The sequence below is a fragment of the Pelmatolapia mariae genome, linkage group LG6 (genome assembly GCF_036321145.2).
Source record: "Pelmatolapia mariae isolate MD_Pm_ZW linkage group LG6, Pm_UMD_F_2, whole genome shotgun sequence".
NCBI lineage: Eukaryota > Metazoa > Chordata > Actinopteri > Cichliformes > Cichlidae > Pelmatolapia > Pelmatolapia mariae.
The window spans coordinates 20,813,984-20,834,170 of record NC_086232.1 but is presented as its reverse complement, the minus strand read 5'-3'; the positions used below and the strand labels follow the sequence as shown (position 1 = coordinate 20,834,170).

At 38.0% G+C, this 20,187-nt stretch overlaps 1 protein-coding gene across 1 annotated transcript; it reads left to right on the top strand.

Moving 5' to 3' along the window:
• The first annotated feature begins 2 nt into the window (after nucleotides 1–2).
• On the top strand, nucleotides 3–19,977 carry LOC134628546 (aminoacyl tRNA synthase complex-interacting multifunctional protein 1-like). Its single transcript, XM_063475246.1, has 7 exons — nucleotides 3–130; nucleotides 8,083–8,210; nucleotides 8,880–8,993; nucleotides 10,668–10,835; nucleotides 14,120–14,325; nucleotides 15,500–15,668; nucleotides 19,698–19,977. Coding segments are annotated over exons 1-7 (954 nt in total). The 5' UTR covers nucleotides 3–128; the 3' UTR covers nucleotides 19,865–19,977.
• Nucleotides 19,978–20,187: the final 210 nt, after the last annotated feature.

The following is a 20,187-nucleotide window of genomic DNA, read 5'->3' as shown; positions in this document are numbered from 1 at the left end:
TCTACACAGTGGGGCCTGAACTGGCGAATCTGCGGCTGCCTGTTTGCTAGCTCCGTTAGCAAGGAGGGATAGCAGCTGTCAAGCTCCCCCAGCTGAAAACGTGCTGGGTTTGCTGCCGCTCAGAGTTCATGTAAGTTTAAAAAGGCTCTGTGCTATATTTTCTGTTTCAACCCACCATTGTTGTATTTTTATTGTCAATGATGTCTAACCCGCGCTCATACTAAGTAGCTTAGCTACACGAGAGCTAGCCTAAAGTGGAGTTTATTCCCAAGTTGGTCGAGAAAACTGGAGCTGAACCGGCTAATATTGTAGCTTACCTCTAACTGATGCAACGTTAGCTCATGTTAAGCGCACAATAGTGAGCTGTCACGAATACACAGTTAATCCAAATATAGGAATAAACACACCAAAGTGTATTAACATTTTCATTTTGTTGTGATACTGGTGACCTTTACTGTTCTAACACGGCAGCCATGGTTTTATTTTCATTATTCATTTAACCCTTTTCTTAAATCTGTAAAGTGAATTTAACTTCATATATATATATATATATATATATATATATATATATATATATATATATATATATATATATATATATATATATATATATATATATATGTGTGTGTGTGTGTATGTATGTATGTGTATATATATATATATATATATATAACATACATACATACATACAGTGGGATTAAAAAATCCTCACAATAAGAAAAATAATTTTTCAGTTATCATATTAAACCCTTAAATGTATGGGACATTTGAGATATATGGAACTTTTAAAATTCAGATCATTGCTTGTATTACATCGTTATTTTCTGTAGCATATTAATAGTAACAAAACCAAAGCAATACAGGATTAGTTTATGATCATGTTACAATGTTATGGTCTTGATTTTGATTAGTTTTGTAATTCTTGAATATTAATGTGAGCTAAATTTACTCTTAGCCTATCACAGTTTGCCGGCCTTTATCATACCCATGCTTAGACAACTGCTGCAGGATAACTGTCATTGTTCACATACTTTCATGCATACTTTTTTGTATGTGAAAGGCTTAAAATGTGCATCTGTGAATGTTCTCGAGGGCAAATTTAACACATTGTTGTAGTCATGAAACCGGGGTATTACAACATATACATTTATCACCTGATGTACGCTGGCCCAAAGACACATTTTCCCCAGAATTTAAGCCATTTAGTCAATTAAGAATGGAAAGTCTTGAACCCCCATATGTTTTCTGTTATTATTCATATTCATTTGTCTCTGGGTCTAGCCACTGGGAATTAAGCTGGCAGAAATCTTTGTTACGTGCTCAGCTCAGTGGGACCCCAACGTGCATGCTCTATGAGCCAAAATTGCAGAAATGTGGAGAACATCTGGGTACCTCATGGAGGAAGCTTGGATGCCTTTTTGGATCACTGAGCAACTTTTATTCAAATTTAAGAACCGTGAACTGTGTTGTCTCTGGTATCCAATTCTCATTTAGGCCTGTATGATACAGAAAAATATCTTATAACTATCATTTTTTTCATATCAGTTGTATATTAATGTGTAAATATGTAAAATTTAACAAACTTTTAAATATAAACAAAAGAAAACATAACAAAAGACATATTCACTCTGTTGTAGTCCACTTTGTCTCACACAAAGAAATGCAGTAGTGTCCCACTGAAGTGGGAAGTGAGGCTCATGCATGGATCAGATATGTGACTTGACTACAAATTTGATGTGGTAGTGAAGTATAACACCGCTGTCTCTCTACACTCTATGTACAGCTGGGAAAGTGTCGCTTGAGAGAGATGTTATGTCCATGAATTTGGATGTTGGACGGGTCAGTTAGCTGCTTAAATCCGATGTTTTTAAATATTCTTACTGACATCATGTCTTGTCATGGTGTTATCTGCCTTTGTGGGAGCATGTTTTTGACACAGTTTGCAGTGCACCCAGTTCTGCTTCTTTGTCAGACTTTTAATGGCCAAAATATCTCCACACTATCAAGTTACTTTGATGTTTTAGCCATGTCATCTTGCTTTGAACCTCTGGCTGTGTCCATTGGGTTGTCACTCGAGTTTTCCCTTAACGTTATCTCCCTCTTGCTTAATTTATGGTGCTGCGATTATGTCCGTTTGTGTACATATTTTCGTACGGAAAGCCAGTAGAGAAGGGCTTTCAACCAATGCAAATGTGCTCCAGTGCCGTCGATTGAATGCTGAGTGGTTGACAAGTCTGCAGGAACAGGCGAGGGAGTGACACTGTCTAAGACAGCACGAAAACTAAAGACAGTGGCTGGAGTGGACACTTTTCATTGTCTTTAACACTCTGTTTGTCTTCAGCTCTGGCTCAAGGACCAACAACACGAACAAGAGTAGGCTATAGACTAGTTGTACCACATATTTTCGACACTGCACCATTTGACAACAGATGCTCTCTGCAGGTAAATGGACAGCCCGTAGCTGCATACGGACTGCCAACGTAGTAACACTGCTGGACCATAATTTCTTTTTCACACTCCTAACATACTGGTGTGCACGACTCCAGTAACCTAAACATTAGTACATGTGCTGCTGCGAGGAGCTTCTCCCACTGGCATTGGCTTTTTGTGTTGTCTGTCAAATTATAGAATGAGTTCTGTTGACTATTTATTGGCCATGTCCCATATTGCTATTGAGAAAAGTTATTTCACAATTTTCTATTTTTATCATTTTATCGCCCAGGCCTGTTCAACTTAATACATCCATGGTGGAAATACAGCCTAATCAGATGACACCAGGGAACATGATGCACTCACAGTATATAGACAAGCTCCATTATATCTTTTCTAACAATGTGATTGTCAGTGTCCAGAGAAGCAGTTCTATGCCAGCATGTTTCTAGTGGTGCAGAAGTTTATCTTTAAACTTTTCTGCGAATGTTGCTCCAACTTGTGATGCACTGATGCATCGAGAAATGTAGTGTTAGGGCATTTGGAATGTCAGAAGAGCAGTTTTGGGTGACTCTGGTTTCTAAGTTAGAGTTTTAAAAAAGTCGCTTAAAGTAGCTTAAAGTTGGAGCGCTTTTGTATTACTTCTGCCAGCCTAGATTGGTATGGCATACTTCTTTTTCAAGATAACTTTAACCGTTTCCACACATAAACAGCAACTCGTAAATTTATTATTATTTTTTTTATTTCCACTGCTTAGAGCAATGGTCTGTGAGAAGACAAATGTCCACATCGGTTTGCTCTGCCCTTCCAGCTGCAGTGCGTGGAGAATTTACATTACTGTGGACATCATATCTTAGACATGCCATAATAAAAGCCACTTAGTGTACTCCTAGTGCCAGTCCCAAGCCCAGATAATTGGAAAGGGTTGAGTCAGGAAGGGGTGATAAAGGGCACCATTAGAAATGAGCGTATATATTTCTAATCATGTCCTTTCCAATAATAATAATAATAATGATAATAATAATAATGTATATAAACTATACATTATTATTATTTTTATAAAGGAAAGGATTAGAAATGAGTATATCTGAGGGACAACTCAACATCACCCACTGTCTCAGATCTTTCTTTTAAAGGGACATTTTCATAAAATCATCCAATATAAAAGAAAATGCTGTTCTGGAATAAACCATCAAATTTGTGCATATTTTAGTAAATGAGATTCATTCTAAACTGACAGGTTTGTGCAATCTGCATATCATCTGCATACTGCCACGCCTCGATTACTCTATATAAGGAAAGTTGTTTGCCTCCAGGTATAGTGGAGAAACTGGTCATGATATTACAAGATAGAAACCTGCACCTATAAGGCAGGAAAAAGTCAGATTTAAGAAACTCAGGCTGAAATAATGGAGCTTCTGAATATTGCAACACTCAGTGTGGCTTAAGTGAGAAAAAGTTTGGGCATCAAATATGATATAAAAAAAGACTAACACACTACAAGAACACAATATCATATTTGGCATAATACCAAGAAAGTAAACATAGTACACGTATTGTCTGATTGATGTTGTACCCAAATAGATTCATATCACATACGCAGGGGAATGATGAAATTAACATAAACACTCGTACGAATGATTTATGTACAGATCTTTGAGTACCCATTGTTAGTAAATGGGGACCAATGGATCTGCATTGATTAAAAACCAATAGTGTGAGAGAATACACAGAATTTTTATTTTCTTTATGTAATCAGTTAATTAATCAGTCTTTTTTAATTATCTCATAAGATGTAAAGCTTTTGACAAAATTTATATTTGAAAATGCATAATCTGATATAATATACAATGATTGAAGCATTGATAATAGTGGAAAGCCTTAGTATTTCTGTATTGCCATGCTTTCAGTTGATCTCTTCTTCTGGGCAAAATTCATTTCAAACTTTCTCACAATACAATTATTGCAGAGATTTTTTGTGTTAAAAAAATACATAGAAATCACTATTTATGGCAAATATGAGGAAGATGATTGCATTTGTCTTCATAACCAGTAGCTGCATCTGGTGCTAAAGAGTTTTACATCTTCATGGTGTCTTTTAATCTAAAATCTGTAGGGCCTTCCAGTTCCTTCAGATGGTGCTGCCACACTGCACTCTTCTTTTAATCACAATGTTCAGGTTGGCAGACAGGTAAGGAAATATCCTCCCACAGTCAATTTCAACTGTGAGAATGAACCATGAAAAGAAGAAACGTTTGTATCCAGACTGGTGTGCTCACACACCAACACCATACCACAGAAAAATGGTGGTTAAAAGATAGATTTACATATGTGATTCAAACCACCTGTGCTGCCTGTGTCTGTGCAGTAATAGCTTTGATATTTTCATTAAAGAGTGGGTGTACAAGCAATATGTGCATCTTTAATAAGATACAAGTGCACATAGCTGGAAGTGCTTGTAACTTGTTAAATACATGCATTTGCGAAACAGAAGGAGAATTGAAGCTTTTGTAATTAGGTCAGGTGGATAAGTGAGACTGCATTGCAGATAATAGCTCACTTCACTCTTTTTCTTTTTTTGTTTTTTTTTCTAAATCGATAACGCATTTCAGTGTAATATCCGTCGCTCCAGCGGATTGATGCTGCATGTGGTACCTCGGCCTCAGGATACATTTTCAGAGGTTATCCAAATGAGATCTGCCTTTTTGTGGCTCTTGTTATTACTCTACCACTGGTCCTGTTTAAATCAGTTCAGTTTCTCAAAAAAACAATGCTTTGATCCTTGATTTTATCAACTCCAGCTTTTTAGTGTTTCTAATTTCCTCATCCCCCAACATTTTGTTTTCATCCTGGGCCAGCTGTTGTTTTCCAGTGCCTCCCTGTAATATGTGTAAGACGTTTTCTTCTTCATGCCTCAGCCTTGTAAAAATCCTTCTTTTCCTCTTTCTTCAAGAAGTAATTTGCCAAGCGCAACATTATAAAGGAACATTAGGATAAACAAGCTTAGTATCATTTTATCCAGTCTGGCTTGGAACGTGTCAAGTATTTATTACTTGTTCCTCTCTCTCGGTCAGCATACCTTGTGGATAGAGCTCAAAGACTGTCACTCTAGACAACAGAGTAAAAAGCCCATCAAAATCACATTAGGACTTGGTTTATACTCATTGACGCTGTACTTTATAGAAAACATGTGAAAGTGATTGTTCTTTTTGACATATTGCTATCAGGCAATCAGCACATTATATAAGATTTATGCATTATTTTTAATTCTTAATAAACATGTTCTAACTCTGCCACAGCATTATATTATGATACATTACACAGTACAATTTGGTGCCCTTTTGTCCTGCGCAGAAGATCTGCGGCACAAACCACCTTTGAAATTGCAATGTTCTGTTTTTGTTGAGACTGTCTGAGACCTGTTGACTTAACTCTGTGGTCATTTTGGAAGCTGTAGTTTGCGGTAAAGTTGTACTGGAATGCAAACCAGTAATTCAAACAGGTCTTTGTTGATGTTTAGCATGGTACTACTACTACTTTAAGGGTGTACTCACACTGGACACTTTTGATTTGCTCCCTGCCTGAGCATCAATGTCCCCTTGTACCACTCCAATACTGGCTTGTGCTATATTTGCCATTAATCTGTGCCTGATTGCACTTCAGTTTATCTTCATTTGTTTTCATACTCATCCTGTTCAATACCTTTAAATCGAGCTCTGGTTTGTTTTTCTTCTTTGTGCAGTTCGTTTTTTCTAAGGTGCACTCTATATTTGCAATCAGACCAGAGCAATATCGCCAGACTTTTTGGGCGAAGTGGTCTTAGTTCAGTTCCAAACAAACTCTAGAGTGGTTCATTTATGGTGAGATTGTGATTCAGCCTCGAGCCAAACCAACTACCAGGTGTATGTTACAGACTTGAGCTAAACGCCTTTCCATACCCATGTATGCTTTGCATTTGGGGTGACTGTGACTCAGGAGTTAGAGCAGGTCATTTACTTATTGCAAGGTCGATGGTTCAATCTCTGGCTGCTCCAGTTTGCCCAGAGTTTTCTTGCACGGTGCATTCACTGGCGTTTAAATTTGTATGAATGTGTTCCTGAATGGGTAAATGAGACATATCGTGTATAGCACTTGGAGTGTGGGTGCTATGTAAGAATCAGTCCATTAACCATTGGGAGATGCAGCAAAGTACCATAAACCGCTTATGTGGCAGAGCTTCTGAGATCGTATCACTTGTGCTGACCTTTCCAACCCTCTAACAGAGTCTCTAAACTGTCCCACATTCTAATTTAAAAACAAGAGGCTTTTGTAATTTTTAAGTTATGCCAACCAAATTCTGCTCTTCCACAGCCTATCAAGTTGACGGAGTCTGTGATCTGTTTTAAAGTAGATTTTTAGGCTAGCTTTCCCTTTATATTTTCCCCTTATTTTGGGCCACAATTTGCTAATTTTTGCATGTATGGAAGTGTGTATGTTGGAACCGTGTGGTTATGTGTCTGCATGTCTGTATGTTTGACCATGTATAGTTATCTTTAATGTGTGGCTGTTATTCAAGCTGTGAAGCAATTTACAAATCTTTGTTTTGAAAAGTGCTATACAATTAAAGTTTTTGCCCTGTCTCAGTGTTGTCAATAAGTGGGCTGAACATTCTTATGTGGTTTGTAGAAATGCAGGAAAATCGGTTTACTTGCAGTTTCTTCTGTGTGAAAAGAAACCAAGGCACTTAAAACAGTTAAGTTTACAAATATATCAATTGATTGAGAGCAGAGTAAACGAACTATAGGTGTGCAAACTCTTCCCTCTTTCATACATTTATGCTTTTGAGAATTGCACTTGCACAACGCAATGAGATCCATTATTTTATGACATTTTGCAGCCTAATTAAAGCAGTTTTTGGAAGTAGTGGCACGCTGTCCTGTCCTGTCCTTATGGGTGTGGCTAGCAGGACACTACATGCGTCTCAGGGCCAAGTTACACTTGTCAAACAAACTGGAATTTAGGAGTCAAATGTGCTCAGTCACAGTGTTATGAGTACACCGTGATATACCTGTATTCTTACTTTGTTCACACTGTAGAAGTTAGTGGGTCAATGGTGGTTAACACATTTGCCTAACATGCAAAAGACCCCTGATTTTAGACCAGAAGGAGGCAGAAACCCAGCCTCGGGGTGTCACAAGCTAGTGTACTCACAGAGTTGGTTCCAAGCCTGGATAAAAGGGAGGGTTGACTCAGGAAGGGCATCCGACATAAAATCTGGGCCACGTCAAATTTGCGTTTCCAGCTGGTGTAGCAACCCCTTAAAAATAAAGGAGTAGCCAAAAAATTGAGGTACTTGACCCTAAGTTACTCAGCAGTGCGTCCATGCAGTCTGAATGTGTGTGAAAACACTTGGGTAGAAAAAGCACAGAAAAAATTGCTTGTATGAATTGGTGTGAATGGGTGAATAAGGCAAGTTGTATAAAGTCCTTTGAGTGCTCAGAGTAGAAAAGAGCAATATAAGAACCATTTATTGATCACTTCCTGCAGAACTAACATGTATAATATTTGAATTACAGCAATCTCAGGATGCTGGCTGCCCTCAGTATTCACCAGAAGTCTTCATATTGCATTTGTGTTTTTGACTGTATGTTTGTTGTTTTGGTTTTGTTTTAGGTTTTTAGCCCGCTCATTGATCAAAATGAGTCACAACCCTTTGTTGAGGCTGGAGCAGCGGGCAGCTGAGGCCGATCAGCTCATTGAGTACCTCAAACAGCAAGTCCAGCTACTGAAGGAGAAAGCCAGTAAGATACGCTCATACACTTTTGTATAAAAACATTTGTCAGCTACCTTAAGTATGTAGGGATTTATGTTTATGTTTGTTTTACATTCAGTTTTTGTCGTTATTTATAACCAGTTACTTGCAATAAAAAAACAAAAAACAAAACAAAACAAAAAAGCTTTTAAATAGTTTCAGCTTTTTAGGGAAATATATTTCCACATTTAGCATCTCCAACAATGATGTTCTGGGCAAACAAAAACATTGGGCACTGCCACGCCTAAATGCTAATACCAGTATTTGGGGTGGTAAATTATTGCATACTGGTTTATAATGAAGTTTGTTTGATTTTTCTAATTTGTTTAGATTGGCTACATGCAAAAAGTCCCTATACATGCCACTCCAGTGCCATTAACCTGTAATAAATAATAAAATGTTGCATTTCTTTTTTTGTATTTCTCCTTTGTTATTCTCATGAAATAAACAAAGTTTTGGGGGAAAAAAGCAGATGTTTACAAGAAACGTCGAATGAGCATTTACATTTTTTCACTTCTGTTAACTCATAGGCGTTGCATTTATTTATAAGGTTTACCATAAATGTACAGTCTCAAAACTGTGAAACTCTATGTTAATTTTGTGGGGATTTTATATTCAATTGTGTGCTGACTAGTAACAAGAATTTGCCTTACTGCAGGTCTCCAGGCCAGCGTCAGAGAGGAGAAGAAACTGATGGTGGAAAATGCCAGATTAAAGAACGACATAGAGGAACTTAAAAAGCAGCTGCTGGAGAAAGAAAAGAGAAGAGGAGGTATGTTGACTTTTTGTTCCCGGCAAGGCTTCCATCACAGATTAAATGTTTGTCTTCAAAAAGACCTTGATGTTGTTATCCTTTATATCTAGTTTTTGAAGCAATTGTGAGCACCCGCCTGAGGACCATTTGATGTTAGTTGTTGCTCATTAGAGCGTTTGTTTGGTTTGTGCTATCAATGATAACATCTTGTGCATTCTCGCCTTAGTCTATTATAACAATACTGCTTCGAAAAATTCCCAGTTATATTGTGGGAATAACATGTGTGTCAGCTATTGCACTTATGACATATATTGACATTGAGGGGTACACAGCTGAGGCCATTTAATGCTTTCCAGAAAGAAGATGCAGGAATAAAAGAGGGCTGGAAGAAATAAGTAATTTATCCTTGCTCAAAAAGCTGGATATGTTTTGGAGAGTCGAAGGAATGTGTTCCAATAAACTCAAGACAATGTTTTTCCACACAGTATATATGATTGTGATGTTTAGCTTTGCGGTTTCTTGTCGATGGTTTTAAGGTGACTCAAAATGGCTCAATCAAAACGTGGATAAATATAAAGGTTTTTGAAAGTCAAAGAAATTCCTCCGCTTTGGATATCTGCCTGCAGCGGAGGTATGTTTTCAGTGCCTTTTGTCTGTTTGTTTTGTTCTGTCAATGAGATTACACAAAATCTACCAAGCTAACTTTAATGAAGCTCAGTGCAGAAGGTAGGAATGACCAAAGGAAGAACGTGTTCAATCCTAATGAAGATCCAGATCATTTTTTTAGACAACTGGAAAACTGGGCATTGGCATTGATTGAAAATGCTCATGTGAATAAGGATTTCAATGAGAAACTCTGTATATTGCAGAAAAATTAATGTCAGCCTGAAAACCAGATTTCTAAAATTTATCATGAAATGTGAATGATATGCAGATAATTGCCAAGGTGTCTAGAAAGGTTACATTTCAGGTAATCGCACACACATTTTTTTCTTGGTATTGATATTTCACTCAGGGATTGTATCTTATATAATATTTTGATAGAGAGAGGAAAAATTGGTTTAAATGTGGAAAAAACCTCGAGAGGAAACTTAATGGGAATGTTAAGAGTTTTAGAGGTTGTTGTCTGTAATTCCAAGGTAAACCGGAAAGGTCCTGATCTCAGGTCCCAACATAGAATTAAGGTAATTAAAAGCATTATGGTGACGGTGGTGTGCCTGCAGACCGATGTTTGTCAGACATAGACACTGGATTTTGTAGGAATTCAAACATCAGGCGCCTGAAATGAGGGGTTACTTGTTCCTACAGAGTTATTGTCGGACATTGTTCCCTGCTTTATGGTTCCTTTTCCTTGTTTCCATCAACTTGGACACTGTGATTTTCCCATCAAAACAGTTTGCATCAGGAGAGCAATCCTCCCACTGGGTGTGTAAATAAAGCACCCCCCTATATCATTTCATCATATTATGTTGATGCAACCAGCTCTGTGCATGAAAAGGGTCAACCAAGAAGTTGTGTATGTGAAATTTGAATATTCTCCATTTTGTTCCAGTGTAGCTTTGTGTTCGTTCATTCATTCACATCCGATTTGGGAAACATAGAGTGCGTTCAGATGATATCAGCCACAGAAAAAATTAGTAAATTATTAATCATGTACATTTTACTAATATTTTGCATCTGTTCTTTCTGTAGTGCTTGATGTTCCCATGCCATCAAGTGCCACCACTGTCGAGTGCAATTCAAAGCCCACTCCTCCTAAACCCTCTGGTCCAGCGCCTTCTGGTTCAGCACCATCTGTTGCTGCCGTCAAGGACATCTCTCCTAGAGATGAGGCTAAAAAGAAGAAGCCTGAGAAAAAAGGTAAAAGGAAAAAGAACATGTTACATGATGAGGTGTTCCTATGAATCCACTGATGTTTTCATATGTTCTAAAATCATAAAAGAAGCTGTTCAACTTTTTCAGATCTTCCACATGGTGGTATTTATTTCTTGTATGCAGTTTCATTTTGGTCATTTGTTAACATACAGTTCAGGCAGACCATGAAGCCAAGCTCAACCGCAATCCTGGCAGATCAGCAGATGCCAAGCTGGCTCAACTATTTAAATTGCTTTAGCTCATCTGCAGTTGCTGGACATCTGCAAGCTGCTTTGCAGCCCACCTCCACCCTAGCGTCTCCATTCATACTGACTTAATCAGTGCTGCATTTGCTGTGACTGATAACTGCTTAGTTCTCTATAGGGGGTCTTGCACCTGTTCACCATCCATCCATTTTCTTTCACGTGTCTAATTCAGGGGCTGGAACCTATACCAGCTGTCATTGGGCGAAAAGCCAGGTACACCTGCACAGATCACTAGTCTATCTCAGGGCTAACATAGACAGACTCATCATATAAAAAAAACCTCATATTGTTCACCCTCATATTCAAATCTATGGCCAATTTGTAATCACCAATTAACTTTACGCCATGCATACGTTTTTGGACCGTGGGAGGAAGCTGGAGTACCTGGAGAGAACCCACGCAGGTGGGATTTGAACCTAGGACCTTGTGGCTGCGAGGCAAACCTGGTAACCAACAAACATCTTTCTCTATGTAAATGTCTAATATCAAGTGAAAATGAGAATTATCTGGACATATGGTCTGTTTTTATTCCTTAATGGTTCCACAAAGCACTTTACAGTATGTTCCTTACTGGCCCGTTCACGCACACACTGACACGTCAGGTACAATTGGATGCAAACCAACTTGTCAAAGGACTTTTATTATGTAGTTGGGTCTGGGATCACTCCCATTAGTGAACAACCCACTCTACCACCTGTTCCATGGCTGCCTCATAGCCACAGCCTGTTAATGGATCCAAGATTTCAGGCTCCGCAGGACAATATCCAATGAAGTTTGATTTGTTTGGAATTTGTAAACCACATATATGACAAGATGTCTTTGTGCAATGTCACAGCTAATTGGATCTAATTTGAGCGTACTTTAATGTTAATGTTTCATGGATGTGCGTCATTTGTGTACTTTATTATGAAGTTAAACCGTTTTACATTTATGACAGGTTTACAGTACAAAACAAGAAAATCCGTGCCATAAACCTGGATTAATTAGCAGTAAAACAAATATTTATTCCTGTTTCAGGAAATCTTGTTTGACCTAATTGCGAGGGCTGCAGCATACACACAGGCAAGAGTCAGCTCTGGGTGTGTTCATGAGGTTACTATTTAAAAAGACACTGACAAATTCATTGGAGCTTCTGGCTTTTCTCACATCCAGATGCCAGAACTGTTCATAAAAATTGTGACTTGGTCTTTACTTAATTCAAACACTTATCACTAGCTAAACTATATAAGCTCATGTGCAGCTTCAGAGGAGTTTAAGTAATGTTACGTGACTGTCCTGTCATCACAGTAGAGAAACAATAACATGGTGTAAAAGCGATGAATTAAAATTAAATGCAAGTTGCAATTTCTATGCTTTAGAGCTAGTTTGGCCTTTGAGGAATGATAGAAGACTGAGATGATTTCATCACAGCATGGTGAAGGAAAGCTGCTTGACCTCTAGAGAGTAGCATTCAGTGGCACTTTTCTTAAACCAAACTTGGGTATTGATATTGTCAGTAGGTCGAAATATGTCCTCTGTAATCCTGCGAGTATGTGAAAAATATCCCCTCACCAAAATTATTTCCGAAGTAAAGGAATTTGCAACACAGCTTTTCCAAACATCTTAGTTTTATTTTGGATGCTTACATTATTTTACTTTTCACACAGAAACAAAATGATTTCAGCCTACAGTTGTCTGTTGTAGTTTTAAACTAGTCTCACACACGTCTCCTGAGCAATGCTTGCCCATTCTTCTTATCTTCGAATCTCTTAAACTCCTCCAGATTTGATGTTCCTTTGGCATGGACCTTGATCTTCAGTTCACCCCACAGCTTTTCAATGAGATTCAAGCCAGGGCTTTGTGCAGGCCTGTTAATACCATTCACTTTGGTCTTCTGGAGGCAGTTCTTCACCAGGAACCACATTTGTTTTGGGTTGTTGTCGTATTGGAAGACCAAGTACAACCCAGACATAGTTTTGCTGCTGACTGCTCAAGGTTTTCTTTGAAAATCTTCACATATCCTTCTTTCTTAATGATTCCTCCGAGTTTGACAAGATTCCCAGATCCAGACATGTGAAGTGTCACCACAGCATAATATTCCCACCACTGTGTCACAGTGTGGAGACGGTGTTTTTTCTATGCCTTTTCCTTTTTTTCTATATAAACCTAAACTGATTCCTTTTGTTTTTGGCATGATGTTTCATCAAATGACAGCTTGATCCCTTGAAGTTTATTATACTGTATGTTATTGGAGGATAACCCTCAGTTTTAACTTGATTTTTAAGGCTTTAAGTATCACAAAGTTAAAGTTCATCGCTGCACAGCAGTTTGTTATTCTATGGCTAAATATATTGTCTGTTTTACCTTTTTGTGACTTGTTATCTTATGTGCAGCACTTTGTGTTTCTGTCTAGAAATGTGCTATATAAATAAAATTTTATTTATTTATTTATTTATTTACTTAATAAAAAGGTCTGTTTTTCAGCGCGGTAAATAATATCGGCACCGGTCATTTTTGGGTTTTTTTAATAAAATTATTCTGTTTTTGTGTGCAAATAGAAACTATTTATGCTTTGTAAAGAAAACTGCTATGTTTAGAAATGTTATTTCATTGGGGGGCTAATAATTTTGTCCTCATCTATATGGTTCACATGAGGCACACGCCAGACACGCCACCCCTGAGGCCTGTCATTGGTGGACTTTGTGGAGTCTGTCTTAATTTCCTTCTATGGAAATGGAAACATACATTGATGATATTGTTTCAGCTATGGTTTGTTTTCTGCAAGATTCCATGGGAAGTCACCAGTTGGCTGAAAATATTCTCAATGCTTTTAAATAAATATTTCCTGTAATATTATTCACATTTATTATAATACCATGAAAACTGTGACAGATGTGTTTCTTCGGCAGATGTTTCTTTTAATACATGATGAATAGCTACTGACTGACTTTCCTTTTAAAAGCATTTTTGGCACTGAAATGTGCAGTTTTAAATTAAACCATGTTCCTGTACACTCTTAGCGTGAATTTTTTTTAATTTCTGCAGGAGAGAAAGCCGAGAAGAAACAGGCTGCCCCCAGCCAAGAGGATGCCAAGGTGGATGTGTCTCGTCTGGACCTGCGTATCGGCCGTATAATCACTGCAGAGAAGCACCCGGACGCTGACAGTCTGTATGTGGAGCAGGTTGATGTGGGAGAGGCTGCCCCCAGAACAGTGGTCAGCGGACTGGTCAAGCACATACCTCTGGACCAGGTACAGTATTACTCCTTCAGACAAGATAAAAGTTTTCCTGTTATAAATAAGATTAGAGAAAATACGCGTTTACGATAAAGTTTAAGGGGTTTTATTTGCTTACAAATTATTTAGATTTGTTTCATTACAGATCCTAAAGTAAAATGTTTATTAGAATTTTATTAGATAAACAAAGGTACGACAAACAACAAAACCCAACATATCGAAATACCTTATTACGCTAAAAGTAGAACATGATGGAAAAATTTCAAATTAATTTTGCATAATGTGTTGTGTTAGTTACACTAAAATAAAAACAAGTATTGAAAAACGGAAACAGACTAACGGGCTCATCGGCTGCATTTTAAATTGACCTCACAGCTCGCTACAGCAAAATAATGTATTAAAATCTCTTTTTTATTATTGCAAAAGTACAACAGTGAAAGTTTCTGTGTGCACTTCACTGGACCTGCAGCCTCTCGTCCACACTGCTCCACCTCAGTTTGCAGCCATTCACGTACTAAACTTTGTTTGATTCAGCCTCTGTGCTCCAGATTTGACTCCTTATTTGCTCGGATTAGCTCTCCACACTCTGGATTCTCTTCTCAGCTCAGCTACAATTGACCAGTCTTTTATGGAAATGCTGTTTTATAACATTTCTGTACTTTCTCCAGCTTTCTAAAACTCCAGAGACATGAATCAAAAAACTAAATGCAACAGCACAATGAGTGATTTTTAGGTTCATATAGCAGACCTTATTATTGTACGATCTTTACCTTATAATGTAAAGCAGATTGAGGCAACTGCTGCTATGATAAATAAAGTTGAATTGAATTTACTAAAAGGTGTCCTACATTTTTTAGAAAAAAGGCCTTATTTTGTTAGATCTGGGAAGCATCATCTCATCAAAATCCTTATTTTTTTCTTCTTAGCTTTTAGGGAAACTGTCTTTTGTCTTCTTTTAAATCGTGGTAAACCTCAGAGGTCTCCTGGGTTTTTGCTTCCTTCGGTTATTGAAATGAGGCAAAGAGACCATAAAGCCTTGGATGCAGTCATTTCGAATTAGAGCATTGGAATTAGCATTATTGTTTCTGATGTATTATGAAATTCTCAGTCCTGTCCTCAAACAAATCAAATTCTTTTTAACCAAAGGAATTGGATATAATTTGTTGTTCCCCTTTCTCTTTGTATGCAGATGCAGAACCGCATGGCAGTCCTGCTGTGCAACCTGAAGCCAGCCAAGATGAGAGGAGTAGTGTCCCAGGCTATGGTCATGTGCGCCAGTTCGCCGAATAAGGTTGAAATTCTTGATCCTCCTAGCGGAGCAGTGCCGGGTGACAGAGTTACTTTCCAGGGCTTCCCAGGTACGGTTACTCTCGTCACTTTAATTTACCTGCACAAAAGAATATGCTGACCCATGAGAATTGAGAATTTTATCTTAAAACTATTTCCAGACAAGCAAGCACTACGGATGCCTCCTCCATCACTCGCTGACTACCGCTGATAGTCACTGACTTCAGTTTGAAAAAATTTCCCAGACTCGTATCCACAAAATGACTCTGTGTTTGGGAATTGAAGGGTGTCGCTGAACCCTTTCACTGCCAGAAACAACATGGCGGTTTGAGCATTCATTGCCATGAAGACACCAATCACCCCACTGAAAGCTCTCATTAGCTGACCCCTCGTTTCTGTTTGGTGGTGGCTAAATGGCCTGTGACTGCTGCTTCGACAGGCTAATCAACACTCCCTGCTAGCAGCGTAACATGATCTTTTTTATTGTCAGTTGAAAAGGTAATTACCTTGTTAAGCCCAAACGATATAAATGAGTTTAGAGAAAAGAACACACGACCCCCAGTTCCTATCTATTAACTAATCAGCAAGACCATGTAGGAGTCAGGTTCCTTTCCTCTGAAGTTTCACAAACACTTTTGTGTATATGACCTGATATATGACCTGAAACGGCAAAAAACCCCAAAAAACATCACAAAATAAATTTGCAAAGCTGAATATGATGAAGGGGTTCACCATAACAATATTGGGAGTTCACTTTTTTTGAAAGGATATATAATCAGCTTCAGTCTATGGTCCAAGAAAGGGTATTAGGCTACGTTCACACTGCAGGTCTTAATGCTCAATTCTGATTTTTTTGATCAAATCTGATTTTTTTTTGTCTGCTTGTTCACACTACAAATAAAATGTGACAGCAAACGCACTCTAGTGTGAACCCTCAAAGCGGCCCGCATGCGCAAAAGAAGACGTCACACACAACGCGCTCTGTTTAGACCCAGACCAAACAGTACTGTTTGACTGATGGCCCTTAATATAAAGACTTGTTTCGGACTTTACGTTTCCCAATTTTGCTTTAAGTTATTTTGTTATTTACATATGGCCTAATAATGATCCTTATTGCTGTTTTAGAGAGGAGCGGTGCTTCAAAGGATAGTTGCAGATTTCTGTCAGAATCTGCAGATTATACAGTACAAATAAAATGTTCACGTTTCTCCAACATTGTCTTCCCAACAGTTTCACTAACATCTACACTGGATGGCCAGGAAGCGTTCGCGATGTCTCGGCGCTTCTCCGGCGCTGATAATTGGCGTCTGTCTTGTGTCAGTGACATAAAAGACGGATTTAATGCGACATGACCATTCAAACAGCAGTCGCTTTCTAAAACATCAGATATGTATCGGATTCAGTACCACATACGAAAGTGACCCAGATCAGTCAAAAAAGTCGGATTTGATGTGCTTTCGCCTGCAGTGTGAACGTAGCCTTAGAGTTAACGGACACTAAATACTGCAACATGCATGGGATGTGAACATGAATGGGTGTCTTTCGCTGTGCGTTAGCGCTGTAACAGACTGGCGTCCTGAAGGGAGGGGCAGGACCTCAAATGAGCACTGACAAAAAAATTAAAAAAAAGGAAATGTATATACAAGAAACATCTTTAGTTTTTCATCTTTGGTGAGTTTAAAATCGCAAAGTCATTGGTGCATATTCACAACTCACTTGTCTGCTTGACTAGTGCAAACGGGTTTGTGTTGTTTTGAACTTCTTTAATTGAAACTAAACTGAAACATGCAGACACTCTCCGGAAATAAAATTACACAAAATTGAAAAGAAGAAATATTATTTAAAAATCTGAGACTTTAAAAAAATAAATCAATAAAACTAAGAAAAAAGAAAAAAAAGAAAATATAAAGAACTATAATAACTCTTGCCTCAAGTGCAGCAGGCCACATGCATCCGCACAGGCTTTCAGCTGTGCCACTTGAAAAGCGTTCTTATTCATCGTGTCCTCTTTTTAACCAGAACATTTTTATGGATACTACATTAAAAAAGTCCTGTTCTAACCATCCTCTAAAATGTGGTTAATGAGAAAACAAAAGGAGTGTAATAACATTTTGTTAAAAAAGTCAGGGAAGTTTTTAAAATACAGTGAAACGAAGGTGAAAAATAAAGCTGTCCTTTATTTTCCTCCTATCAAAACTCTTATAGCAGAGTTTCAGTTGAAGACAAACGACTGCTGGTGTTGGTAGATGGTTGGCAATTGTTCACATTTCCCCCAACTAATGGGGCCCAGTACTTCTGCTTGAACTTAAGAATGTACACAAGTGGCTCATCAAAACCTCTTTCACGCTTCTGATCAAAAACTGATTGTTGCCACTCTTGGGTTGTAAACCAACAGAAATTGCTGCCCTGAGAAATGAAACACATTTGTGTCCTCATAGCCCAAAATGATTGTGTAGAGTGGAAAAAGTCAACACCAGACAGAAGTCAGCCAGTACCGACTATAAATTTTCTTCAAATGCCAAGCAACATCAAAAACAAGGGCATCATAAAATGAGAACCTCACCTAATTGTTTCCCTTGGATTCATATTTTGATTCTGAGAAATTCGGTTTAGATGTTTTGAATTACAAGACCAAATGGCCTTTTTCAAAAAGCGGATGCTCTAATAGCACATGACATAAAGTCAAACCATTCACAATTCATGTGGTAGACATAAAATAAGGATTAGCTGGATAAATGATGAAATTACGTATTGTTGGTCAGTTGCTCACACTTTCATGGTTTCAAGTTCTCCAGGGCCCGTTTTTATATTCATAAACGACCCTCATAATCTCAGAGAAATGTGCTTGCTTATTATTTGTATATGCAACCACAGAAACCCTGTATTTTGTATTAGCAAAAGTAGACTTACTTTAATAACAGAACCCTCTGTATGTTTCAGTAAAAGTGTCAGCTGAATGATAATAGCTTTTGAAAAAAACAACATTGTAATTATGAAGTTCTTTGTTTTGTTTTGTTTTCGTGTCATCATTGCCGTCTTCAAGGCCAATCTGGCATCTTTTGAGTAACAGCTGGTGTATTATGCCACATAGGAGACAGTATAAAAGATGGATTATACCACAGCAACTTGGTGAAGTCCCATTTAAAGGCCTCAAGCTGAGCGTTTTTGCTGTAGCTTTCTTGATGTTTTGAGACGTGATGAAAGAGGGGTGGATCCAATTGTTAAACCACAGATTCATTTGGTAACTTTCTAACTTGTGACTTCTAATGGCTTGTGATTGACAAGCCACTCAGCATATCCGCTTCTTTTTCTCTGGCTTTAATAATGACCAAACTTAAGACTCAGTCACATTTATTCATTATTTATTATTCATATTTATTCTCAGTCAAAGCTCTGCACAAGATTCTCTATGTACTCAGACATAGTGTATGCATACGAATGGAAAACATAAAAGATTTTATTTTTATCCATCTTTATTTAGCATTTCTGGAGGTCACAAGGATTTCAGAGTGTTACATGATCTCTTGCCAGACTATATTCCTGGATGACTGGGGCTTGAAAAAATGGAAATAGCAGTTTAGCCCATAATGTTTTCCGAGTTCTCAGAACACGGGAATCAAGTGGCCTTTTTTCATGGACTCCTGTATTCATTTTTTTGCAATCAGAGAGGGTTGCTTCAAGTTCGCCTTTACAAAAGATGCAGATTTAAGCCAATTCTGATTTGTCTTCATCATTCCTCAAGCTACATTCATGTTTTATACTTTATATGTGCTCATTAAGCAGTGCAGAGGCCAACATGTTCTTACTTGGATACAATAAAGCTCCCGGATAATGGGTTCTGACAGAAAGTGTGGGTCTTTACACATTTTTCTCCCGTTTTGGATCAACCTTTAAAGCTGACATGAGCAATCACGTTTAGAAATGAATAGATAGGTCACAGTTTGCAACAGCTTTAACCCATCTAGTTATAAGGGATACCTAAAAATTAAATGCAAAGACATGGACCATCACAATAAAAACGTAAACTCGTAGTCTTTGAGAATGTCCTTCACATGAGCAGAGAATAAAAGATGAAGTCTAATATTTTCTTTTGATTGCAGGTGAACCTGATAAAGAGCTAAACCCCAAGAAGAAGGTGTGGGAGCAGGTTCAGCCAGACCTGCGCACTGACGACCAGTGCGTCGCAACCTACAAGGGAGCTGCGTTTGAAGTCGCTGGCAAAGGAGTGTGCAAAGCTCAAACAATGAGCAACAGTGGAATCAAGTAAACTAACTGAGCTGCTAGAGGAAAAAAACCTCAGTGTTTACTTTGCAATCATCTTCAGTGATGGATGGTGGAAATGGAAGTAAATGCTTTGAAGATGTTCAATAAAGGGTTTTGAAAAGTCTTACGAGTCTGTCCTTTGACTTTCAGGTCTTTTCTTTTTTAATGTCTGGAATAGACACAGTCATGGTCTATAAAGTGTAATCAATATTCTTGTGTTTATGGTTTAATTCTCCAGGTTTTGTCTTCCCCCAGGCACATTAGCTTGATTGTGCTTTGATTTTGCAGATGTAACTCTACCAAACTGGACTCCAACTAGTTTTGAGC

Bases quoted from the DNA above. Each gene is read 5' to 3' on its own strand.
- LOC134628546 (XM_063475246.1), top strand. The intron at 14,326-15,499 runs GTACAGTATTAC...CTTTGTATGCAG, and splicing joins AGCACATACCTCTGGACCAG to ATGCAGAACCGCATGGCAGT. The intron at 15,669-19,697 runs GTACGGTTACTC...TTTTGATTGCAG, and splicing joins TACTTTCCAGGGCTTCCCAG to GTGAACCTGATAAAGAGCTA.